Below are 21482 nucleotides of genomic sequence, written 5' to 3'. Positions count from 1 at the left end.
AGCCAGAGGGTCATGACGCCGCGGGCCGCGATTGGGCCGACGCAGCCCTCCTTTGTGTCCACCAATGGTCAAGAGAGTGATAGTATATTTGCGTGTTTAGGCGGACCCCCACCACGATCCCCAGTGGATGGAAGAAGGGATCCATAGCCACGTGACTCTGAATAAGAGTGGTGAATCCTTTTGTACCTTTTATCAGTACGCGTATAAACTTTTACATTAACCACTAAAGGCGTTGATATCAGGGTCAGATCACGTTGGGAAGCGATGGAGGCGCCTTCTCAGACCAAAACAGGTATCTACTACAAGTGATCGTATACTTCTAAGATGATGCCTCAGTGACAAACAAAAGACGCTATAAAGATCCGGTTTGTAATTTTTTTTAGTAACACATCGGTCGCATGCCATCACAATGCGGGCAAACCATCCACTTCCTAAATGTCCACTCTTTTGATGTAAAACGTGACAATGAACACTTTAGGGTAAAAGTCGGACGTTTCCAACGTCGATAGTTCAAATGTTTACACTTTCCAGGCTATCAAACTATCAAAGTTACAGAAATAACATTTTGTATAAATGTTTTAAAAAAACTCGCATCTCAGTTAACAATCTAAGTGTGATCTGGAAGATTGGGTAAAATTTCCCCAAAAATAAAAAAAAATGGGAAATTTAAGATGTAAATGGCTTTTTAACTATTTCCTATAGACATTCCCAGTGGATGGTACGTTCAGGCGGGTGGTGTCAATATGAAGTGACGGCCATGTTGCCGGTGCCGCTGTTGTAAACAAAAAGTGAGAGACAGACGCTTCACTGAATTTCGGGTCATTTTTATTTCTTTAATTTACAATGTCTCTGGGAATGTCTTACAAACCCAATGTCCATCAGCACATTCCGGGAACTTCTGGAAACCAGGGTAAGGAAAAAACATCGGAAAAAATTCAACTATCCGTCTGTTAAATCGAGTGTTAAATTCGGGGTCTCGGAGAATACCTGGAGAAAGACCGTGTCTGTAGTTTTTGTCCAGTTATATATATAGGGTCAGATCCTGGGAGCTAGGCTAATTCATATCCGCCATTATTACTAATGTTACGAGCGCCATCCCGAATGCTAGCGGCTCGAGCGAAAAGTAAGAACTGTGGGATCTCCCCCGTGACCCCTTTTGTTTTACGCTCCGCTTTCCGCGTCTTAAATCCATCTTTAAGGGCGCCTTTACATTGTGACCGAAATCTATCACTTTGTCTTCTCGAGTCAGCCTTGTTCCGTTTCCTCCATGATGCTTCGTCCTGCGGGTTGCTGATTGATCTGCTAGTGAAATTTGTACTCATCGAGGACATCTTGCGTTAGACAACGCATATTGCAATTTGCAAACCCGCCTACGTGAGCGGGCAGCTGCCTGCCCAGGGTGGATGCAGACATCTTTAAATTATATCACCGGTTGTTCTCCCTTTTGCTTGACTTAAATGTATTTCTGGTTAATTCACATTTTCAAAATAGTAAATTGCTACTTATATTTGTATTAACGGTTTTTTTCTGTACTAAATGCACACATTTCTTACAGAGTAAACCTAAATTATGGCAGATGGCATCTCTCTTATTTTTTTATAAGGCCGTTTATAAATAAGAGGACTGCATGATTATTGGGCTATAATCAGCAGCAAACTCAAATATAATCAATCAACAAACTATTCCCAAACATCATGAATCTACTTATAACGCAGAGATAACTATCAAGTCATTTTGCAGACACGTTTATTGACTTAGAGTGAACTAACTTATTTTGATGTAATTAATCGGCCTACCTAATTACTTAATTATCGAATTAATAAAATTAATAAAAACTACTGTACTAGCGCCACAAAAGGACTAGGAATTTAGTTACTATTTAGTCTTATTTCCCTTTTATAATTGACTCTTTGTTTTAGCCATGCTGTGTGAAATGTCTGTGGCACTGACAGCCATGCTTTCAGTGCCTCAGAAGGGCCTATTTGTAGATGTTCATATATTAACTATTGTGCATACTATTTCATTTTTCTCAACAGCTGGGAATATCCAGAATATTCAGAATATCCAGAATATCCAGAATATTCAGAATATCCAGAGTATCCAGAGTATCCAGAGTATCCAGAGTATCCAGAGTATCCAGAGTATCCAATCCCCTTCAGCAGCTAACCTGGCAACACTACAGTCCTACAGACCGCTGGTGAACGACTATGGACCGCCCTCGTTGGGGTTCTCGCAGGTAACTTACATCATAGAAAGGTCCAGTGCTTCTCCCTCTTTATTTGTGTTATACATTTGTCTCCTGAGCTGAGTTACTGGACCCAGAGTATGGTCACCCGACATGCTTAAGAGGTCATGGGAGATTGCTGTCGTGGAAGCTATAGAATCGACAGGTATTTTAAAGTGTAGTTATGATTAATATAGAATAAAAAATCTGAAGGTCCAATATGAATACATTACAAACCAACTGCCTTATTACAAAGTTTTTGGTATGGGTGATGTAAAAATATGTTCAATCAGACATGGATATGATGGGCAGATTTTGACGGGGTTAATACCACGTGTGCTGAAGCAGATGCACAAAAACCGAAGAAATTTTGTTGACCAGAAATTTCGTCCCGGAAATTGGGAACATGGGCAAAAAAGTGTGGAATGTCTTCTGCAATTTTTTGATGTTTTTTCATTCATTGATGGATTTCCAGGGTTCTAGTGGAAACCAAGTACCTCAGAGTAAATATGCAGAGCTCCTGGCCATCATCGAGGAGCTGGGCAAGGAGATCCGGCCCACGTACGCTGGCAGTAAAAGCGCCATGGAGAGACTGAAAAGAGGTACGAGACTGAAGATGACCCTATTTTACCACCAGGCTTGATTAACCAAAAGCCCTTACCTCAACCCAAACACACAGGCCATAGTGCCATAAAGCTTACCCTACAGTTACACACTGTAGGGTAAGCTACGGCGACCTCCGATGATAGGTCGTCTATGATCGATTGTTGTATAGATCGGCCTACCTGTTGGCACAGACCATTGGGTAGGCTGGAAGGTGAACCCGTCAATCACACACCCACACTTGTGATGTTTCTATTGGGTTCTATTGGATGTTTCTACCGGCCTGTCTTCTCCAGTTAATAATTGTATGGAGGCAAGTACAACTGTATTTGTATAGTATACTTCTGCTACTAATACCTAATAACATTTTAATTTGTTTGTTCCTCAAGGTATAATCCATGCCAGGGGGTTGGTACGCGAGTGTTTGGCTGAGACGGAGCGGAACGCAAGATCCTAGCCTTGTGGAGCCATACGTTTCCCCTGCAAGAACAAATTGTATGCGTTCCCTTACGACACCCAAACAAACAGTACTTTGCATGGTATTTCCTTTGAATGGAGGAAAGATATGGAAAAGGGATAATAAAAAATAAATGAAAATGTTGAAAACATCACAAAAGAAAAATTGCATTATAATAATAATGATAAATGTGTGGATTCTTTTGGCAAGAAAATTAAGGGATACTGTGAGTTCCTTATTGTTTAGGTTTTTTTCTTAAATTGCCCCACTTTGGGTGTTCATTTCCTATTTAAAACGTTTGGTTAATGCATGAGAAAGTTGACCCATGGTAGCCCAGGGGTTAATTGTAGAAACTGCATGGCTTGTACAAAGCTAGATTAGTAAGACTTGATCTCTTTTTTGATAGAAATTGGTCTGATTTCCAGACCCTTGTAAACCATGTGGGGTTGAAGGACAGAGCTGTGCCAAATGCATCGGTTTGTTCATTTTGAGGTTGTTTTTGGTATGAAATGGAAACTGTTACTTGCATCTTTGTATGTATTTATTACTCAGTGTAATAAATTGTATTTTCAATATAGTTGTTTCTTAAATGTTTGCGTAGCATTTAGTATCTTGTCAGAATGGCACCTAATATTCTTCTGGAAAAAAATATACACTATTAGTAGTGTTTCCCCTTTTCAATTATACAATTTTTTTTTAAATCAATTATGTTGCATCATGGCACATGCCTTTAAACAAAAATACACTTAAATTATACTTAAGTTGAGAAATTCCGTGAAATTCCGAGGAAATGTCGCATATTACCAGTACCATAAAATACAGCAGCAATTGGCAGTCACAATCTTTGTTATGCTGAGCAGCAACGACAAACCAACCACAATGCACACTGAAGGAGATCTTCTTAGAGCTATTTATACTGCCTGTGACAGGATCAAGCATCATTGCAGACACCAACACCTGCTGACCCTATTGTGTTTGAATTTTGGATGTTAAAGTTCAAATGAACACAAGAGTTGCATAGAGCACTGAAGGATGGTGCTCCCATTGTTTTTGTGTTGAAATCTATGGTATATACCTGAACTTAAACCTTATATAACCGCATAGAAGTTGCCGTTTTAAAATAAGGTAGGTGTAATGCTCCTTTCACCTGCCATAAAGAGCTAATATATCTTTCACACCTTTGTGTTTTGCTGCGATGGTAACATTTTAATTTGTTAGGTTATATCATGTTGCGATTGTTCAAATCCTTTTCCACTTTAAAAGTATATTTGATTTTAAGCATTATGTCGAGTGAATTTATAGTAAAAATTAAATAAAAAGACACAACGTCGGTGTAAAATATATATACCGGTAATTTAACAGTAACATTTACAAGTTAAAATATTCAAAGAATGCATTATTTTCTTTCTGAAACATCCAATTGAAATACAGATCGCGCAGACAACCAATCAAGTGTTTGTATTTTCGGTTGCATTTCGACCAATCAGCGCTGTAGAAGGGAACGTCGAGCAGCGACAGCTTCACTGCAGTGCAGTTTCACTGGCCAACCAGTAGCCAGCTAGCTAAGTTCTGTAGCTACACTTCAGGAAATATGGATGAGGTGATGATACAAGTTCACGGGTAGGTTCTGTTTTATTCTGTACATTAAACGCCAACCTAATAACGTATAGTTAATACTATGTAATGTGTGTTATAGCCATTCACATTGTACTGCATACACGCCATTCACGTCCCCCATAGAGTAACGCCTCAAAATATGTACCAATACCGAATGGGCTCCTGTAGTCGGATGGGTTTCTCCTGTACCTCAAACGGCCCGTTATGAGAGCATGTCATCTACAGAGTTGACATGCAACTTTAGCAGTGTGGCGTCGAAATCAGCGGTGGTGACATTACGTTTCCTTGTAGCACCAGTGAGCTCATGTCAACATGTGTTTCATAGTATGAATGAAGTCTATGTGCTGCAGATTATCTAAAACCAGTCTGTTGCATTGTCCCCACATATCCGGATTAGCTTGAATAGAAAGTTGCTTTCATCCCCAACAGTTATTGATTGAAACGTGTCCATCCGGGATTGATTGTCCCAAATTCATCTTTGATGTGAATCATAGAGAGAGAAATCGATTTATTGTCTTAGTGAACGATACAATAACTGCAGGGTAGTAAAACAACCAATACAACGTTATAAAAGAGCCCGAACCGACCGGAATAGTACGTTTAACTTGTTGTTCCCTTCTTCATATCTTCACATCTTCACAGTAGTACATCGCACCCCCTTTCCATGGGCCCGTAACCATGTCCACAGATGACAGTATATCTGAGGACGTGTCCACCTCCGGTGCTCTGAGCCACTGCCATGCCAGTGCGGATGGGGATGGAGGCAAGGAGAGCGAGATCTCCTGCGTGTCGTCCGAGGGGACGTCGGCCTCCTGCCTTGCTGGACTGGAGGACGGACACACCCGTCATCCCAAATCATCAGAAAGAGGCGAAGTGGGGAGTCGGCCCATGAACATCTCACCAGCATGCGACAAGATAAGGTGGTGTAGTTGTGAAGGACTGTTGGTCAACAGCATGCAACAAGATAGAGGCTAGCTTTCAAAACTAGATGGAGTTCATCTGTATAGATAACGTGGCCGTATGTAAGGCTAATGACATTACGAGACCGCTACCTCAATGATTCTCTAAGACCAAGTGGTATGATTACTTAGACATGGATATACACAGGTACAATTTTATTTTAGGGTATAACTCTTTAGAAATGGATGCATTTTTTATTATTTTTCATGGAGCAATCTAAAAAATGTTGGAGTCACAAGCGACACATTACAGAATTGATATCGCTTGTTTCAACACTTGCATTTGTATTTGTTTTACTGTAATGAAAAGTTCTAATGGAATATTACAATGAAAATAATCTTTGCTCTTTGATTAATAATTACAATGTCCTAGCCTCAGTGTTCGCAGCCCTAACACTAATTACAATCTAGTATTATTACAAAGTATTACCGTAATATAACATTAATACAAAATAACAAGTCTACTTTAATCCAAGGTGGGATTGGATGCTCATACTCAAAGTATACGGTTGGGGTCGTGAGTCAGATGACATATATCTAATATACGACATGTACGTTAATCGATCTATAATTTGACTGCGTGGGTTTGCTCCCTGACGCCTCGTAGGAGTCTGTGTCTGAGCACAGAGGAGGCGTTCGACCAGGGGAAGAGCCTGCCCTTCATCAACCCCAGCTCCCTGGAGACCCTCCGAGCTCTGGTGCAGGAGATCCAGAACAGCGGAGAGACGGACCCAGAGATGTGGAAGGACTGTGAGGTGAGGGAGCATGGCTCAATATCTGACTATTTTCGTGCATCGTTCGTGCATTTTGCTCAAGGTAAGTCTCTAGACATGGGGGGATTGAACCAAGTACTTTTCAGCTGGGAGTAGTGCAATCTGGCCCCCTCCATTGTAAGTGTAGAGTGTAGAGTGTAGAGTGTAGAGTGTGGAGTGTAGAGTGTGGAGTGTAGAATGTTTGTGTGTTAACAAAAGACAGTCCCTCCGACGTACTGTCGCATCTGACAGTTCGCCGCCTCGGCTCTTTGCTGTCACTTTTGTTTTCTGTGTAGATCACAGTAGGGACACAATTGGACACGCAGGCACGCATGCACACACACACACACACACACACACACACACACACACACACACACACACACACACACACACACACACACACACACACACACACACACACACACACACACACACACACACACACACACACACACACACACACACACACAACGCCAGACTCCAGCTGATGACATGATTTGCAGGGGAACAGACAGCTGGGATGAAGAGTGCTGCTCTGCTGCATACTGAACAATGCTGATGAGTTCGCAGGGCGTAAGGCCTCATACGTTTCCTTGGTCACAAAAGACTAAAACGACCTAAAGAATGAAATGAAATGAGATGTGGAAGAGCTATATATCAGAAATGCTACCCAAAATCAATAATATGATGAGAGTCCATTAATAATCTTAGACTCTTGTTGTTTTTATTATAATATTATTTTGCAATAGAATAACATAAATCTTGTATTAAAATGTTCTTTCTTCCAATTCATTATCTCAAATTTCCTCTAATCATGGCTGTCCTCGTTAGGTGAACCTTTTGCAAGCAGATTTCTTAGGTGCTCTTGATAGGCAATGTCAAAATGTAAGCATATTCATTGCAAAACATAACAAGGTGTTTAGTCAGAAACGATCTGCTGAGAGATGTTCTTCATGCTGTAATTATGCATGCAGAGGTGTAATCGTACTTCTCTCTGCTTCCCCGGGGAGACGACTCAATCCACATGCAGCAGCATCTCCATCTTGTAAACACACACACACACACACACACACACACACACACACACACACACACACACACACACACACACACACACACACACACACACACACACACACACACACACACACACACACACACACACACAGCATACTGTTAATGTTAAAGCTGCTGCTCTGAAGGACAGGGATCAGTCACTTCTTTGGAAGAGTAAGGCCTGACAAGATGATGACCAAGATGTGTGTCCTCGAGCTGATTCGATCCAGAACAAAGAACAACGTTATGAGGGTGTTCTTAAATCCAGTCCAGATACAATCACTGCAGCCAACACAAAAGAGCTTCTGACCACCACCACCACCACCATCAGCGCTGGTTCATCTTCTCCAGACAAAATCTAGAGAGAGAGCATTCAGTCAGTTGTTTGAGCAGAGGCTGGATGGGTTGGGTCATCAGTTATCCGCTTTGGATAAAATCATTTGAATAAAGACAGGACAGCTGCAGTGACACGGTGCAGGTTTAACTGCTCATCTTCTGTTTTCTACTCATTCACGTTGTCTATTAATGAAATAATAAATTTATCTTCAGGGGCGATGGCTGCATCTGTTCCAGCTGGTCGAGAAGCAATACCAAGAGCAAATACTTGCTCAGCAAGGACAATACCAGTGCCAAATACAGGTGAGTCGGCACATGATAAAGCCATATCGTACCCTTTCCCTGCCAGCGCACGTGTAATGTCTCGCATGGCTTCATACAGTAATGGCTTTCATTTGGTTTGCTTTCAGTTGATTCAGGACGAGATCAAAGCTCTGGTTCAACTCCAGAACCGCCAGCCCCACTCAGAGTTCTCCCCCACTTCTGCCACCAACACCACCATCACCCACGCCGTCGCCACCCCCACCCCCACCAAGGACCTCAAGCTGACCCTCGCCTCCGACCCCCTGCCCGCCCCCTCGGCACACCCACCCCACGGCAGGACCGTCTCCCAGGGCCCGGGCCCGGCCCCCCTCCCCCAGAGATCGGGGGGGGGCACGGAGGCTGTCACCCCGGCGGCGTCCTTCCAGGAGCGGCCCGTCACCGTGCTGAGCAGCGGATACGGGACCCTGAGTGCCTGGGAGACGGGGCCCCACCAGACCAGCAGGGGCCCGGGGGGGGGGCAGGAGGAGGAGCTGGAGGAGGAGGAGGTGGAGCAGGAGGAGGTGGAGGAGTTGGAGGATGGCTGCAGGGGGAACCAGCAGCGGGGAGAGATGGAGAAAGAGGAGCACCGCTGGTCCTCCTCCCTCCAGGGAGACGGCGCAGAGCGGAGCGCGCCGGTGTGCCACCGGGGTTCGTCCAATCACGGACGGACGTATTCCCAAGCTAAAGAACCTGGTCCGTCGTCATGCCAACAGCCGCAGCACGGGTAAGGCTTGAAATTGCGTTCGGTTTTTCAAATTCTCGATTTTACAGTTAAGTCGTAATAACATGTTTGCTGGTATACCGATAGTGGTTTTTCACTGGTAAATCATATTCCGACATTGTGTGGTAAAGTCTCCTTCCTCCTCTCCCTGTATCGTCTCAGCGGCACCAACCAGCACTTGACCTCCTGGGCAAAGCAGCAGAAACTGAGGCCCAGGAAGGACAAGACAGGAACGGCCTCCTCCCAGGGCCAGGAGTCCCAGGAGCCCCCAGAGAGCCCCAGAGAAAGCCCCAGAGACGGCCTGTCAGAGCACATCCCCCTCCAGGACCAGGTAGGCAATGTTGTTTCTGGGGTCCGTCGTCCCTACGTCGCCTTGTTTTACACGGCGACGCTGATGTTGTCCTCTTCCGGTTTCAGTACCAGCCGGGGGGAGCCTCCACCTCCGTCTTCCCCTTGAGGAGGAGCAACAGCCTGATGTCCGAGTCCTCAGGTAGCCGGTAACCGACAGCCGCGTGGACGAGCTTGAATGTGTGGGGGAGGCTGTGTAGCTTAGAGGTGCTGAGTGTGCAGCTCACGCTGGTGTCCGTCAGAGGGGGGCAGAGGCAAGCCGAGGGTGACAGCGTTTTGCGTTGTGTGTGCTTTTAAATTGAACCTCGCCTCCTTGGGAATAACAACATAGCACAACAAGGATCCATGATGTATCCTGGATCCTTTACAAATACACATGTAGGCAACTGTTTAAAACGACAATACAATACAACATCATTTCAATATTAAAAAATGAGCTAAAATTTTCAATTGACAAACATGATTGTATTAATGTATTACTATGATGTACAATACAGAGTTATCACTTTTACATAATACGTCTGTGATTTAGGAGGACATAGATTTAATATATGGATTAAATGTGTTGCGTGTGCGTGCATGTGTGTGTTCTTGCATGTGTGTTTGTGTGTGCATGTGTTTGCTTGCATGTGTGTGTGTGTGTGTGCGTGCTCTCCCAGGGCTGACCTACTGGCGTCTCAATGAGTGTGACCTGTACCACCCGCTCCCAGACAGCCTGGACAGCGGGGCGTTCCTCTTCCTGCAGGAGGACACCAGTGCTGTACGTCTTCATGCATCCATTCACTTCATTCAATCATTTGAACAGACGTCGGTATGATGTGTGGTGACTGCATTGCAGTGGTGTGTGTGTATTCTTTTTTTATTTTTTCACATGTTTTTTTTTGTTTGGTTTTTGTTTTAAGATATTTATTTTTAAGGTATATTCAAATTGTGAAGTTGTATTCCTGAGGTTCATTCTTTATTTAAGCTATATGTTTTCACAATAAAAAAAAAAAAAGTATCACATTCTGTAGAAACACAATTGTTCGGATACATACTTCCCTCTCCTCTCATTGATCAATGATTCTCCTCTCCGCCTCTGGTTGGTCCTCTTATGCTCTACAGACCCCCCCACCAGAGACCCAGTTGTCCCTGAAGGAGATCTATCGGAGCAAGCAGAAAGCTGCATTAAAATGTACAGACTGGGATGGTTCACAGTCTTCTGGTCCTTTGTCACCCCAGGTAGGACATAAACTAATGTGCACTGTACTGTACTGTGAGTCTATCAAAGTCCTTGACCCAGATTATCTTACAGTATGGGTGTGGCAAGGTCACAATAGCCCCATATATGTATGAACAACGTCAGACCAATCCCTGAGAGTAATGAGACTTGGTGCAGTGGACCTTGTGTAATGTAGTTCATTAGCCAATGATGAATGTGGACTTTTATAACATTAGTTGAATGTCCCAGTACTTTGAGGGCCCTTTGTATCATGGTACTGGGGCCTGTAGAGTTAGGCCTTGGGGCCCCCTGACCCGGGTCTGACGGTGTTTCCCCGGCTGCGCTCCAGGCGGGCGGGGCCTCGGACCCAGCCGCCCTCACGCGACAGTCGGACCGGACCTCGGGCTTCACCTCGCCCTCCCACTTCAGCAGCCCCTCCTACCAGAACCAAACGCACCCCCCGGGCCAGAGGGGTCCCGGGACCCCCGCCACGCCCGACAGCATGGCCGGCCTGGGAAACCTGTCGGGCCCGTCCAGCACCTCCAGCGGCCTCCAGTCCGCGACGCCTCCCCCCAACACGGTGCAGGGCTCCTGGGGAAGCCCGGCCGGCCCCGGCCCCCCTGCCTCCGGGGGCAAGGCCCCGCCCGCTTTCTTCCTGACCGGGCGACAGAGCGGCCACCGAGCAAGCGAGGAGGAGGAGGGCAGCCACACGCACACCCACACCAGCACCCTGAAGCCAGGCTCCGCCTCCACGGAGAGCCCCCTCGGGCCCCTGGGGCCCCCGGGGCCCCGTGCGGACAGGGCGTCGCCGCTGGACGACCCCGTCGTGCTGTCACTGTGAGTGCTTGGCGGCCGGACGGTCTAACCCTCTGACACTCGCCCTAAAGAGAATGACCTAATACGAACCCCTACCCCGACCGCTAACCCCTAACGCTGTCCCCTAAGGCTCTCCCCTCTATGCTGACCTCCTAAAATACCTTCTAAATACCCCTATGCTTGCATCTGCTAAACAGACGTTTTACCTGTGGAGAAGAGCTTAAAACAAGAGTATAGTGACGATGCCTTATGCCAGGATTACAGTTCCTTCCATGAGATATCCAATAATATTCAAGACTCAGTAAAACATCCTATTTCAGGAGGCGTTGAATGTAATACATTGAGTTGAATGTGGTCCTCTGATTGATACTTCAGTTGGGCCAGGCAGCACAATTTGATAAAGAAGGCTACCGAGAGCTGCACCTCTGTGGTTCAGCCTGCTGCATAAACTAGTGTAAAGCGCTGACACACGGGCAACATGCCTCCTGCGACACAGATATTTCTGGAACCACAAAAATGTCAACTATCTTTAGATTCCATAGGATAGCATCGGTAGAAAGTGCATGTGCCCACTAGTCTACACTTCAGTTTCTCACACACACACACACACACACACACACACACACACACACACACACACACACACACACACACACACACACACACACACACACACACACACACACACACACACACACACACACACACACACACACACACACACTTCTCCACACCAAAGGGTTGGCGACAATACTGATTTCAGCCTTACCTGTACTAGTTTAGCAAACCATTTGTTATTCCATCATAGAAAAAAATATACAAACACATATTATTGATTGGGTTGTGCCGTCAGGACTGTTGTTCTCTGCTCCCTTTCTTTCTTTCTTTCTTTCTTTCTTTCTTTCTTTCTTTCTTTCTTTCTTTCTTTCTTTTTCTTTCTTTCTTTTATTATTTCTTTCTTTCTCTCGTCTCTTTCTTTTCCTTTTTTGGGGCTTTCCCATTCTCACAATGACCCCATCCTCCTTCTCCTAACCTATCCCTGGCCTCTCTCTCTCCTTTCTCTCCCCCCTCTCTCTCTCTAGTCTGAGGCAGAACCTGAGAGAGAAACACGCCCGCCACGTGGCCGACCTGAAGGCCTACTACGAGTCTGAGATCCAGAGCCTCAGGGACAAACTGGGCCTTGCACAGCTGCCCCCAGACCTTGAGAAGAGCAACCGCGCTCTGGAACTAAGGTCCCATCACCACATCCCTTTATGGCTCACAGTGCACACATTCACATTAGCAGCTATGCACATGCATACACAAACCTGGACATGCACGCACTAGCACATACTTTGATAAACATGCACATACAGTGCATGGGCATTCATGCACATACATACACAAATGTGACCGTACATGTACACACATGCGCACAAATGCACAACACGAACTAAAACATGTTATGCAAGGCTTGGGCAATGGAACATACAAAAATAGATGAGACAGCAAACAGCAGATAGAAACACAGCACCACACAAAACAATAGACTGTGTTGCAGACAATACATTTTGTCTTTTAGAATACATCAAAGGATGATATTGTTATCTGGATGATACGATATCTAAAGGGATATAGATACTAATGATGGACACTGCTCATTTCAGTAGCACAGTCCCTCACCTATGTACAAACAGTTATTTGTATGCACGCTTAAGGATTTTTCTTCTGTACTTTTTAAGACTAAACAGTTTTCTGTTCCTGAACAGATGTAATCAACTTGAGAAGGCACTTTCCGAAGCAAACCATCGCATCCATGAGGTGGAGGCCAGAAACAACTACCTGGAGAAGAAACTGGTATGATATTGATTCCTACTATTTATTCATACACTTTGAATCCAAGTCTAGTGTTCAGACACCGCTTGTTGTCTTAAGAAAGTGAACAACCAAAAGAAAATGTCTTTAACCAAACGTTATGGTAGGGTCAATCTGGGACAACATGACCACCATTTGACCTCGCCGCTCATTATACTCCACCACCTCCAGGGTGACGTGTGTGTGTGTGTGTGTGTGTGTGTGTGTGTGTGTGTGTGTGTGTGTGTGTGTGTGTGTGTGTGTGTGTGTGTGTGTGTGTGTGTGTGTGTGTGTGTGTGTGTGTGTGTGTGTGTGTGTGAAACAACAGACCTGTGGGATTAGAGTTTGTGCACAATGCTGCGGCTTGTTTTAATTAGTCCGCTGCCCGCGCCTCCATTCCATGTCAAGAGCGTTGTGTTTCCTGGGGTCTCTGGAGGCCCCAGGAAACCGGCTACGAGGCGAGAGAGAAGGGACATAGTGTGTGTGCTGGTTTGAGCGCAGGGGGGGAGAGGATAGCCTATTTGCGAGATTAGGTGATTTATCAGTCAGGGGACGGCGCTGCTGGACTTGATGCAGCACATTGCTGGTCTGATGCGGTTAGAGATCAGTATGCAGGTTTGGAACTGGGACACGGAGGATTGGCTTACTGCTGACTATTTGTTACGATATGCATTACATGGATACATATTGTATTAGGGTCAATTCCTTTGGGTGTGTAAATAATATTGTTGGGAGTCAAGGAGACTTAATTTATAGAGCTGTTATATTCATGTTAAATACAATATTTACTGGTACTTAGAACATATTGTGTAATCGATAATAAGGGTGGGACGGAAAAAAAAACGTAACGTACATGATGACCGGTACGCTTTCGGGATGGATTGAAACACGATACGGAAGAGATAAATGCCCTACAACAGTCATTCTCTATATTAGCAGGACTTGATCATACTTTACTACATCCAGTAACAATGACGACTATCTATAAGTTAGTAGAGAACATAAAGTTGGAGAGCAGTAGCAGTAGAAGTACGTCAAGTTGGCAAATATCCAAAATGAGACCGCCTTTACTGCGGTAAGGTAGAGATTAGCCGGAGCAGAGAGCGAGCAGTTGTAATACCCCAGCGTCATTAAAGTTTGGGAACATTCTGGGCTTCCTCTCACAAATGCAATGGCGGAAAAAGGGATGGATAAATCATCGACTCGTACTAGCGGGGGCCACATAAACCAGAACTAACTATAACTAGGTTTCCCCAGAGCCTTCAGGCACCATGAAATCTTGTGCTGATAATGTATCATTATATAAAAGTATCATATTGTGTAAACTTATATTATAGTGATCACATCCCGCTCTCCTCTCCCATTATAACCTATTCTAAAGCACACATGTTTGTATTGTGTAGGAAATGAATGCATCACTGTAAACAACAAGGATTTAGAAATAGATGACAAATAAATACAAGAACATAAAAGCAAAAATAGCAACAAAAAAAAAATCCGGACAAAAATGTTGTCGCCATTTTCCGGATCCTGCAGGCTGATTGGCCGGAGAGGTACGCGGTGGCCGGCGCCACGGTGGCGTCCCTCCAGCAGCGTCTGGAGGACAGCAAGCGCTGGGGCGGCGAGAAGGACGCCCTGGCCTCCCGCCTCAAGGCCCGCGTGCGGCAGCTGGAGGAGTCCCTGCAGACCGCCGTCAGGGAGAAGGAGGAGAAGGAGGCGCAGAGGGAGCGCGAGTACAAGATGCTGCAGGATGTGAGTGGCAGAGCCAGAGGGCTCCTCTGATTGGCTGACGCTAAATTGTTAGAACTGTCATCTATATGCGCATAGGTTATCATTAAAGGGGACATATTATACCGCCAGGTGTGCGAGTGATTAGCCGGTTTTTGAAATCCGGCCTCTTCTGACATCACAAGTGGTCGTGTCCACCTAGATGTGTGCTGGATAGATCAGTCTACCAGCCTACCCAGTGGACTGTAGCAAACGTTGCTCATCTATCGGGCATACATCTGTGTGGACACGCCCACTTCTGACAGTCTGCCTCTTCTGCCCACTGTCAGAAGAGGCCGATTTTCAAACGGCTTGTAACTGCTACTCACACTCACACCTGTTGGTATAATATGTCACTTTAAATAATAGCATTTTTGTTGGTCAACTTTGATACCCTCAAAATGCTTAAAATGTAACCACATGGATGGATGGGAAACACTTTACTACAATGTCTGTTTCTGACATTAGTATCATGGCTTCATGTTTCAGTGATTGCAATAGCCAGTGTTGGCCCAGAGGTGGCGCTGTCCCTTGAGTTTAATAAACCGATCAATGTGTGTATGTGTTTCAGCTGCTTGGGGAGTATGACATGCTGAGGAAGGACTACGACGGAGCAAAGGTATGCCAAACCCACATTTACGTACATTTAGTTTCACTATTTCACCTGAATAGCGTACCTCCCAAGACACCTGCTTCATGGAGCCTGAATTTATTTGATCCATTAAATTAATTCTACTTTAGGGACTGACTATGTCAATTATATTGTGCAATAATTAATACTGTTGTTATCGGTCAACAGGACAACCTTTTGGGAACAGAGAACAAGCTTGTGGACTCCCTTGAGCAGATATCTGAACTGAACAGGTACGTTGACGCTCTGAACATCTCGATATATGATACCAAATCAGGATATAAAATCCATCGCCAATTCTACGTCGCACCATGTAAATGTATTCATGGAAGGAACTGATGACAAATTATAAAAAAATGCAACATTATTCATTGATGCATAAATATTTGGCCTGTTAAGCCCTTTGAGACTGTAATGGTGATTAAGGGCTATACAAATAAAATTGAATTGAATTGAATACCACATTGTCCGTGAAGGCGTACCTTTCTGTCCTGAAACAATCATTGAACCGCTGAGTGTCCTGTGTTTGTGGTGTGCAGGGCGATCAGTAAACTGGAGTCTCAGGTGAAGCAGCTGGAGCACGAGAACCAAGCCAGGCAACGGCTCGTCTCCCACGGCAACACACAGCCCTCCGGAGCAGGGTGAGTCGACGGGGACCGATGGGGGGAAGGCTTCTTTCTTTCTTCTGTCCATTTCCTTCTCCTCACGTAGTCATTTCTTTCTTTCCACTCTTTCTGTCCATCTTTCGTCCTTCTATTCTTCCCTTGAATCGGCTTGGACAGCCGTGTTCGTCATTAGCTCATTCCCACCCGGTCTCATCTCACCACGGAGCGCCCGCAACGGAAATTGCGTCACGGTAGACCCACCGACGGCATTCATGGCCTCTCTCTCTCTGCCTGCCTCAACCCCTTCTCCGCTGTCTGGCTCCCTTGTGCTCCAACATCTCTCTACTCACTCACACACATCCACCGTCACACACACGTATGCCCATAACGAATATCGTGACCACCGGCGTCTCCCCTCCCCAGCCTCTACCACCACCCAGACCTGCTGCTGTCCTCCAGTACCGCCAAGACGGAGAGCAGCCCCTCCCACCGCCGGGCCCCTGCTCCCACGGCCGACCAGCCCACCGGAGGCTGCCAGTCTCCCTTCCCCCAGACCAGCCAGAGGAGGAGCCCCTGTCCCCAGACCTCCGGCCAGAGAGGGTCCCCCGGTCCCCAGCCCACCCAGCCCAAAAGCCAGAGGAGGTCCTCTCGTCCCCAGACCACCCAGACGACCCCGCCCAGCGGCCAGAGGAGGTCCCCCTGTCCCCAGACACCCCATGTCGCCCCGCCAAACGGCCATAGGAGGTCCCCCTGTCCCCAGACCGCCCAGACCGCCCAGCCCAACCAGCCCACCATCCAGAGGAGTTCCCCCAGTCCCCAGAACGACCCCCCAGCCCTGCCCGGAGGTCCTGCAGAGGGCCCTTCAAAGGGGGCCGGCTGGAGGTATTCCTTTGGTTGTTAAAGACTTGTATTTAAGCAACGCAAACTTTATAAGATATGGAGAGGGATCAGAGATCAGGGATTTGTTTGAGAGCAAAAGTTACTTGGATTTGATTGGATTTCTTTCACTCATATTTTCAAATAACTATGAACGAAAGGCTGCAGAGAACATTAAGGAAGTACAGACAAAAGACTGTATCCTGTTACCTTTTGAGCCTAAACTAAACAACCCCTCATTTATTTCTGCATGTCCGTAGGAGTTTGTCTCTCCCGGAACGCGACCTGTCCCGGCCTCCGTCACGGCAGCAGCCTCAAGTTCATCAGGAGCCCAGCGGAGGGGCATGGGACCTGGGCAGGAGAGAGAGCCAGAGCCCCCTGACCCCCGTGATGAGGGCCCTGATGGAGCTGGAGGAGACCAGGGCCACACAGAGCCGGGCCCCCTGTAAGAACCCCACCGTAGAGCACACCTACCTCCCGACCCTACACCTACATCACAGAACACGTATGAGGACGGTAACGATCATGACCTCAAACCCCCTGGTTGGTTTGTGAAAGCTTGTAATGTATTGGAGGGACCCCTTGAATGAATCCCCTGGTTTTCAAGGGAGTCGGCGGAACAGATACTTTTTTATTAATTGACCTAATATAAAAACGGTGGCTGCTACATTCAACAAATTGTATTATATCCTAGTGATTCTTAGAGAAGTCCAGTATTTGGGGTGAGGTATTATATTAATAATAACTATTGAATTATTTAGCAGACTCTTTCATTCAAAGTGACTTCACCGTGTGTTCAGCAGAAAGGCGTCTGGCGTTTTGCCATCACGCTTTTAGAGAGAACAGAACAGTGTTGTCAGAACAGTAAACGTTGTTCTAATTACAAATTCAGTATTGTTAAATGAATTGCTAATTCATTTGGTTGTTTGTTCAAACAATCGTTCATTCCTCAAGTCTTTGGCTTATGCTGTGTATTGTGACCAGGGTGTAAATGTAAAACGGTAGTGTGGGCTGTCTTTACCACTGGTTCCCCAGTACTGGTGGTGGCTTTATAGTATTGACCACTGGTTCTACAGTGTTGACCACTGGTTCTACTGTGTTGACCACTGGTTCCTCTGTACTGTGTTGACCACTGGTTCTACAGTGTTGACCACTGGTTCCTCTGTGTTGACCACTGGCTCCTCTGTGTTGACCACTGGTTATACTGTGTTGACCACTGGTTCCTCTGCAGTGTCCTGACCACTGGTTCCTCTGCACTGTCCTGACCACTGGTTCCTCTGCACTGTCCTGACCACTGGTTCCTCTGTAGGGGTGGACAACCCGAGGTCCACTATGGGCTTCATGGAGCGACGGCACAAAGAGCCCGTCCAGGACTGGGTCTTTGGGCGCCCCGAAGACAACCTGGACATCTCTAAAGCCCGGACCGGATTCGTCCACGTAGCGGAGCGGGACGGCTCAGGATCCGGATCTGGAGCCACTCGTGCCGGAGCCGAAAGGGCGGTGGCGCTGCTCAGAGCCCAGAGGAGTCTGTCTCCGGAGGGGCACCGGTCCTCGTCCCTCCCCCCAGCGGCCCACCGTACCGCGCCCCCCCCGTCCACGCCCAGTACGTACCCCTGGACCCGCCCAGTCCCACACCGTTCCTCTGAGTGACGCTTCAGCACTGCCGGAACTAGTGGGGGATTATTGCTATGATAGTTTTAATACCGGTAGTTTTAATAATTTATAATAAAAAAGACTTACTTGAATTAAAATATGTTAGCTTTGCTCTGAGACAGGCGTTTTAATTAATACTTTCCTACGGCCTTTATTAATGATGTTTGTTGGATTAAGTCCCCTAGCTGTAACCGTTTCAGAACAGTACCACAGGTGTGACGACATGTTCTCCTGGAGAGAGGGGTTATCATGGCGAGGTGCCAGTGTGTCGGCGGACACTGACGGGTTGTTGTTGTGTTCCTTGCTCCTCAGCGAAGAGAGAGACCCTGCTCCTCCCACGCTCGGCCATGTCCAGCCCCAAGCGCTGTCCCACCGAGAACTACTCCACCGCCTTCAGCCACATGTTGCCACGGCAACAGCACCTGCAGGACAGGTAGGCCACCCCGCGGGCGTTTACTTAAGCAACGCTTATGTAAACTTGCGCACCGCTGACAGTAATGCTAAGGCATTAATATCACTCAGTAGTCTATACTCCTGCCGACACTGGGCTGAGTGGCTGTTCTCGGTGGTCTTAGTAGTCTGTATTTATGCTAACACCACTGCAATACGATACAACTTTATTTGTCTGTTTGGGCTGAAGTAATTTTTGCATCCCTGGGCAGCTCATTTAAGGAAAAGAGGACGTATACACACTGGGCTTGGTGGCTGTTCCCAGTAGACTGTATTCCCACTAACACTGGGTTTGCCGGCTGTTCTCGCAGGCTGGATGGCGAGAAGGACCCCAGACGCCACTCCTTCCACAACTCCAGTCCCAGAAAGAGACTGCAGTTCTCAGAACCAAATGAACAGGATGGTAATGTGTTTTGATTACAGTAAATAGCCGATCAAAGTCTATCGGTTATTTAATCAACCATTCAATCGACTAATAGCAATGCATTAGCATTGCATGTAGAACACATTATATACCATTTCAGAGCAGACTCATTTTCTATTGTGCATTTTTTCTTCTTTCTTCCACTTTGCACACCACACTGGCATTTTTTATGATTCTTAAAAACAGTATAAAGCAGTATTGTTCTTTGGTTCTCAAAGTCTGCCGTAATCTAAAAGACACAGGGTAATGCCGGCTTCACTGATTAACACATCAGACATGTCTAACACCTGCGCTCTCTCTGTCATCTCGGCTCCAGGGCAAGGGTCCCCTGGCAGCGCGCACCCCACCGCGGGAGCCTCTCAGCGGGGCTGGGAGGAGGCGGGGCGCCCCGCTCTGCTGGAGGTCCCTGGCGGCTCGTCTCCTCTGCAGGACAGAGTGCACACGCTGGCCGAGGCGGAGCGGCTGTTCGATGAGCTGACGCAAGAGAAGCTGCAGGTGGGGGGGTCGGTGAGGGTGCAGTGTGCAGTATGGTGATGGGTGGGGGGCTGTTTTGTTTGGTGCGTTGTGGTTTTTGTATTATTTCACAAGGAGTGTGTGTGTGTGTGTGTGTGTGTGTGTGTGTGTGTGTGTGTGTGTGTGTGTGTGTGTGTGTGTGTGTGTGTGTGTGTGTGTGTGTGTGTGTGTGTGTGTGTGTGTGTGTGTGTGTGTGCAGATTGAAGCAGCCCTGAGCAGACTACCAGGATCAGGTGGTAGAGTGAGTTTGCAGAACCGCTTAGATGAGGTAAGCCTTTGTTTAACTCGGGTTGTTTTATAGAGAATACGTGTTGATATCTGAACATATTCTTTCGACATATGTATTTTTCTATTTTTGAATAGGTATCGATGTTGGTATGAATTTCTTTTTAGAATATGGGCTGATGTATGACGTATGTATTTCCCATCCACGTTTTACCAGGTGGCCTTAGAGAAACGTCTGGAGACGTTGAATCGGGATCTGGGATCCATTCGTATGACTCTGAAGAGGTTCCACGTCCTCCGCTCCTCTGCCAACAACTAGCAATGTCTTGTTTTTAAAATGCCATCCTGAAGAGAGGGCATTTTAGTGACTTGGTTTTTATATGCACCACTGATTGTCTTTCTTTTACTTGACGTATTTTAGTCCATGTGTAAAAAAAACATCCATGGGATATTTTGTACGATTTATTTACTCTGGGAAAATGTTTTTATATGTTGGAAAGACCTCACAACTTTTCGGAGTATATTTTGGTAATGCAAAGATTTATAAAGCCTTTTACTTTTTTAGATAAAAATTATAATATTATATAAGTCTTCAATTTCCATGTTCAGGTTAATGTGGGTTTTTGAATCTGATATTTTAATGTAAATTTGATGACCATCCATAGAAGGAAAGTTTCACTGCCATTTCGTATTTCTGTTTGAGCTTGTTTTTAAAGTACATTTTCACTTGACATTGTTTTTACCTGAGCCCAGTCGATTTCTGGTGTTTTTTAATCTTCATCTTGAAATTACACGACTTGAACGAAACTCTTAGCCTTTATTAAATGGCATTTTAATTGCTTTTCCTACTGTAAGATGTTAATGCCTGATTATAAACTGCTTGTGAAATCCAAACCAGCAATATTGTCAACAAACTGAAATACCCTTCTCACAATGCTTATGTATGGCACTTTCAATTTATTTAGTCATTCCATCTCGACCCGTCTGCAATGACCTCACTGATATGAATCCCACTGGAACTGTTCTTATTGCACAATTAAAAAATAAGCTTTTTGATACCTGGACTGTGTTTTCCTACTATTTACATCATTCATATAAAATATATAAAT

The 21482-nt window shown here is 45.9% G+C and overlaps 2 protein-coding genes across 3 annotated transcripts; both read left to right on the top strand.

Annotated features, from left to right (window-relative positions):
• cdk2ap1 (cyclin dependent kinase 2 associated protein 1) lies at positions 1-3859 on the top strand. Of its 2 annotated transcripts, none has more exons than XM_030342212.1 (4): positions 1-292; positions 2037-2236; positions 2700-2826; positions 3217-3859. In XM_030342212.1, the coding sequence occupies exons 1-4, from the start codon at positions 265-267 to the stop codon at positions 3282-3284; spliced, it is 423 nt and encodes a 140-aa protein (XP_030198072.1). In that variant the 5' UTR covers positions 1-264; the 3' UTR covers positions 3285-3859. The 2 variants fall into 2 exon arrangements, with proteins under 2 accessions (XP_030198072.1, XP_030198071.1); XM_030342211.1 differs by lacking the exon at positions 1-292 and adding an exon at positions 701-910.
• Positions 3860-4311: 452 nt separating this feature from the next.
• Positions 4312-21432, top strand: mphosph9 (M-phase phosphoprotein 9). Its single transcript, XM_030341429.1, has 25 exons — positions 4312-4409; positions 4772-4904; positions 5544-5821; positions 6468-6615; positions 8221-8310; positions 8418-9034; positions 9194-9362; positions 9449-9521; positions 10039-10139; positions 10484-10600; positions 10930-11417; positions 12479-12628; positions 13145-13232; positions 14766-14981; positions 15568-15615; positions 15796-15860; positions 16167-16268; positions 16656-17114; positions 17369-17553; positions 18418-18711; positions 19074-19194; positions 19523-19614; positions 19952-20130; positions 20348-20416; positions 20591-21432. Exons 3-25 carry the CDS (start codon positions 5580-5582, stop codon positions 20690-20692), a joined length of 4215 nt encoding a protein of 1404 aa, XP_030197289.1. The 5' UTR covers positions 4312-4409; positions 4772-4904; positions 5544-5579; the 3' UTR covers positions 20693-21432.
• The last annotated feature ends 50 nt before the right edge of the window (positions 21433-21482 follow it).

Source organism: Gadus morhua, chromosome 19 (assembly GCF_902167405.1).
Source record: "Gadus morhua chromosome 19, gadMor3.0, whole genome shotgun sequence".
In the NCBI taxonomy this organism is placed as follows: domain Eukaryota; kingdom Metazoa; phylum Chordata; class Actinopteri; order Gadiformes; family Gadidae; genus Gadus; species Gadus morhua.
This window is presented reverse-complemented; position numbering and strand designations above follow the sequence as displayed.

Coding starts and splice junctions, on each gene's coding strand:
- cdk2ap1 (XM_030342211.1), top strand. CDS start 844: ATGTCTCTGGGAATGTCTTACAAACCCAATGTCCATCAGCACATTCCG. Junction 2,237..2,699: donor CCTCGTTGGGGTTCTCGCAG/GTAACTTACATC, acceptor ATGGATTTCCAG/GGTTCTAGTGGAAACCAAGT. Junction 2,827..3,216: donor CATGGAGAGACTGAAAAGAG/GTACGAGACTGA, acceptor TTGTTCCTCAAG/GTATAATCCATGCCAGGGGG.
- mphosph9 (XM_030341429.1), top strand. CDS start 5,580: ATGTCCACAGATGACAGTATATCTGAGGACGTGTCCACCTCCGGTGCT. Junction 10,140..10,483: donor TGCAGGAGGACACCAGTGCT/GTACGTCTTCAT, acceptor TATGCTCTACAG/ACCCCCCCACCAGAGACCCA. Junction 15,861..16,166: donor CAGATATCTGAACTGAACAG/GTACGTTGACGC, acceptor TGTGGTGTGCAG/GGCGATCAGTAAACTGGAGT.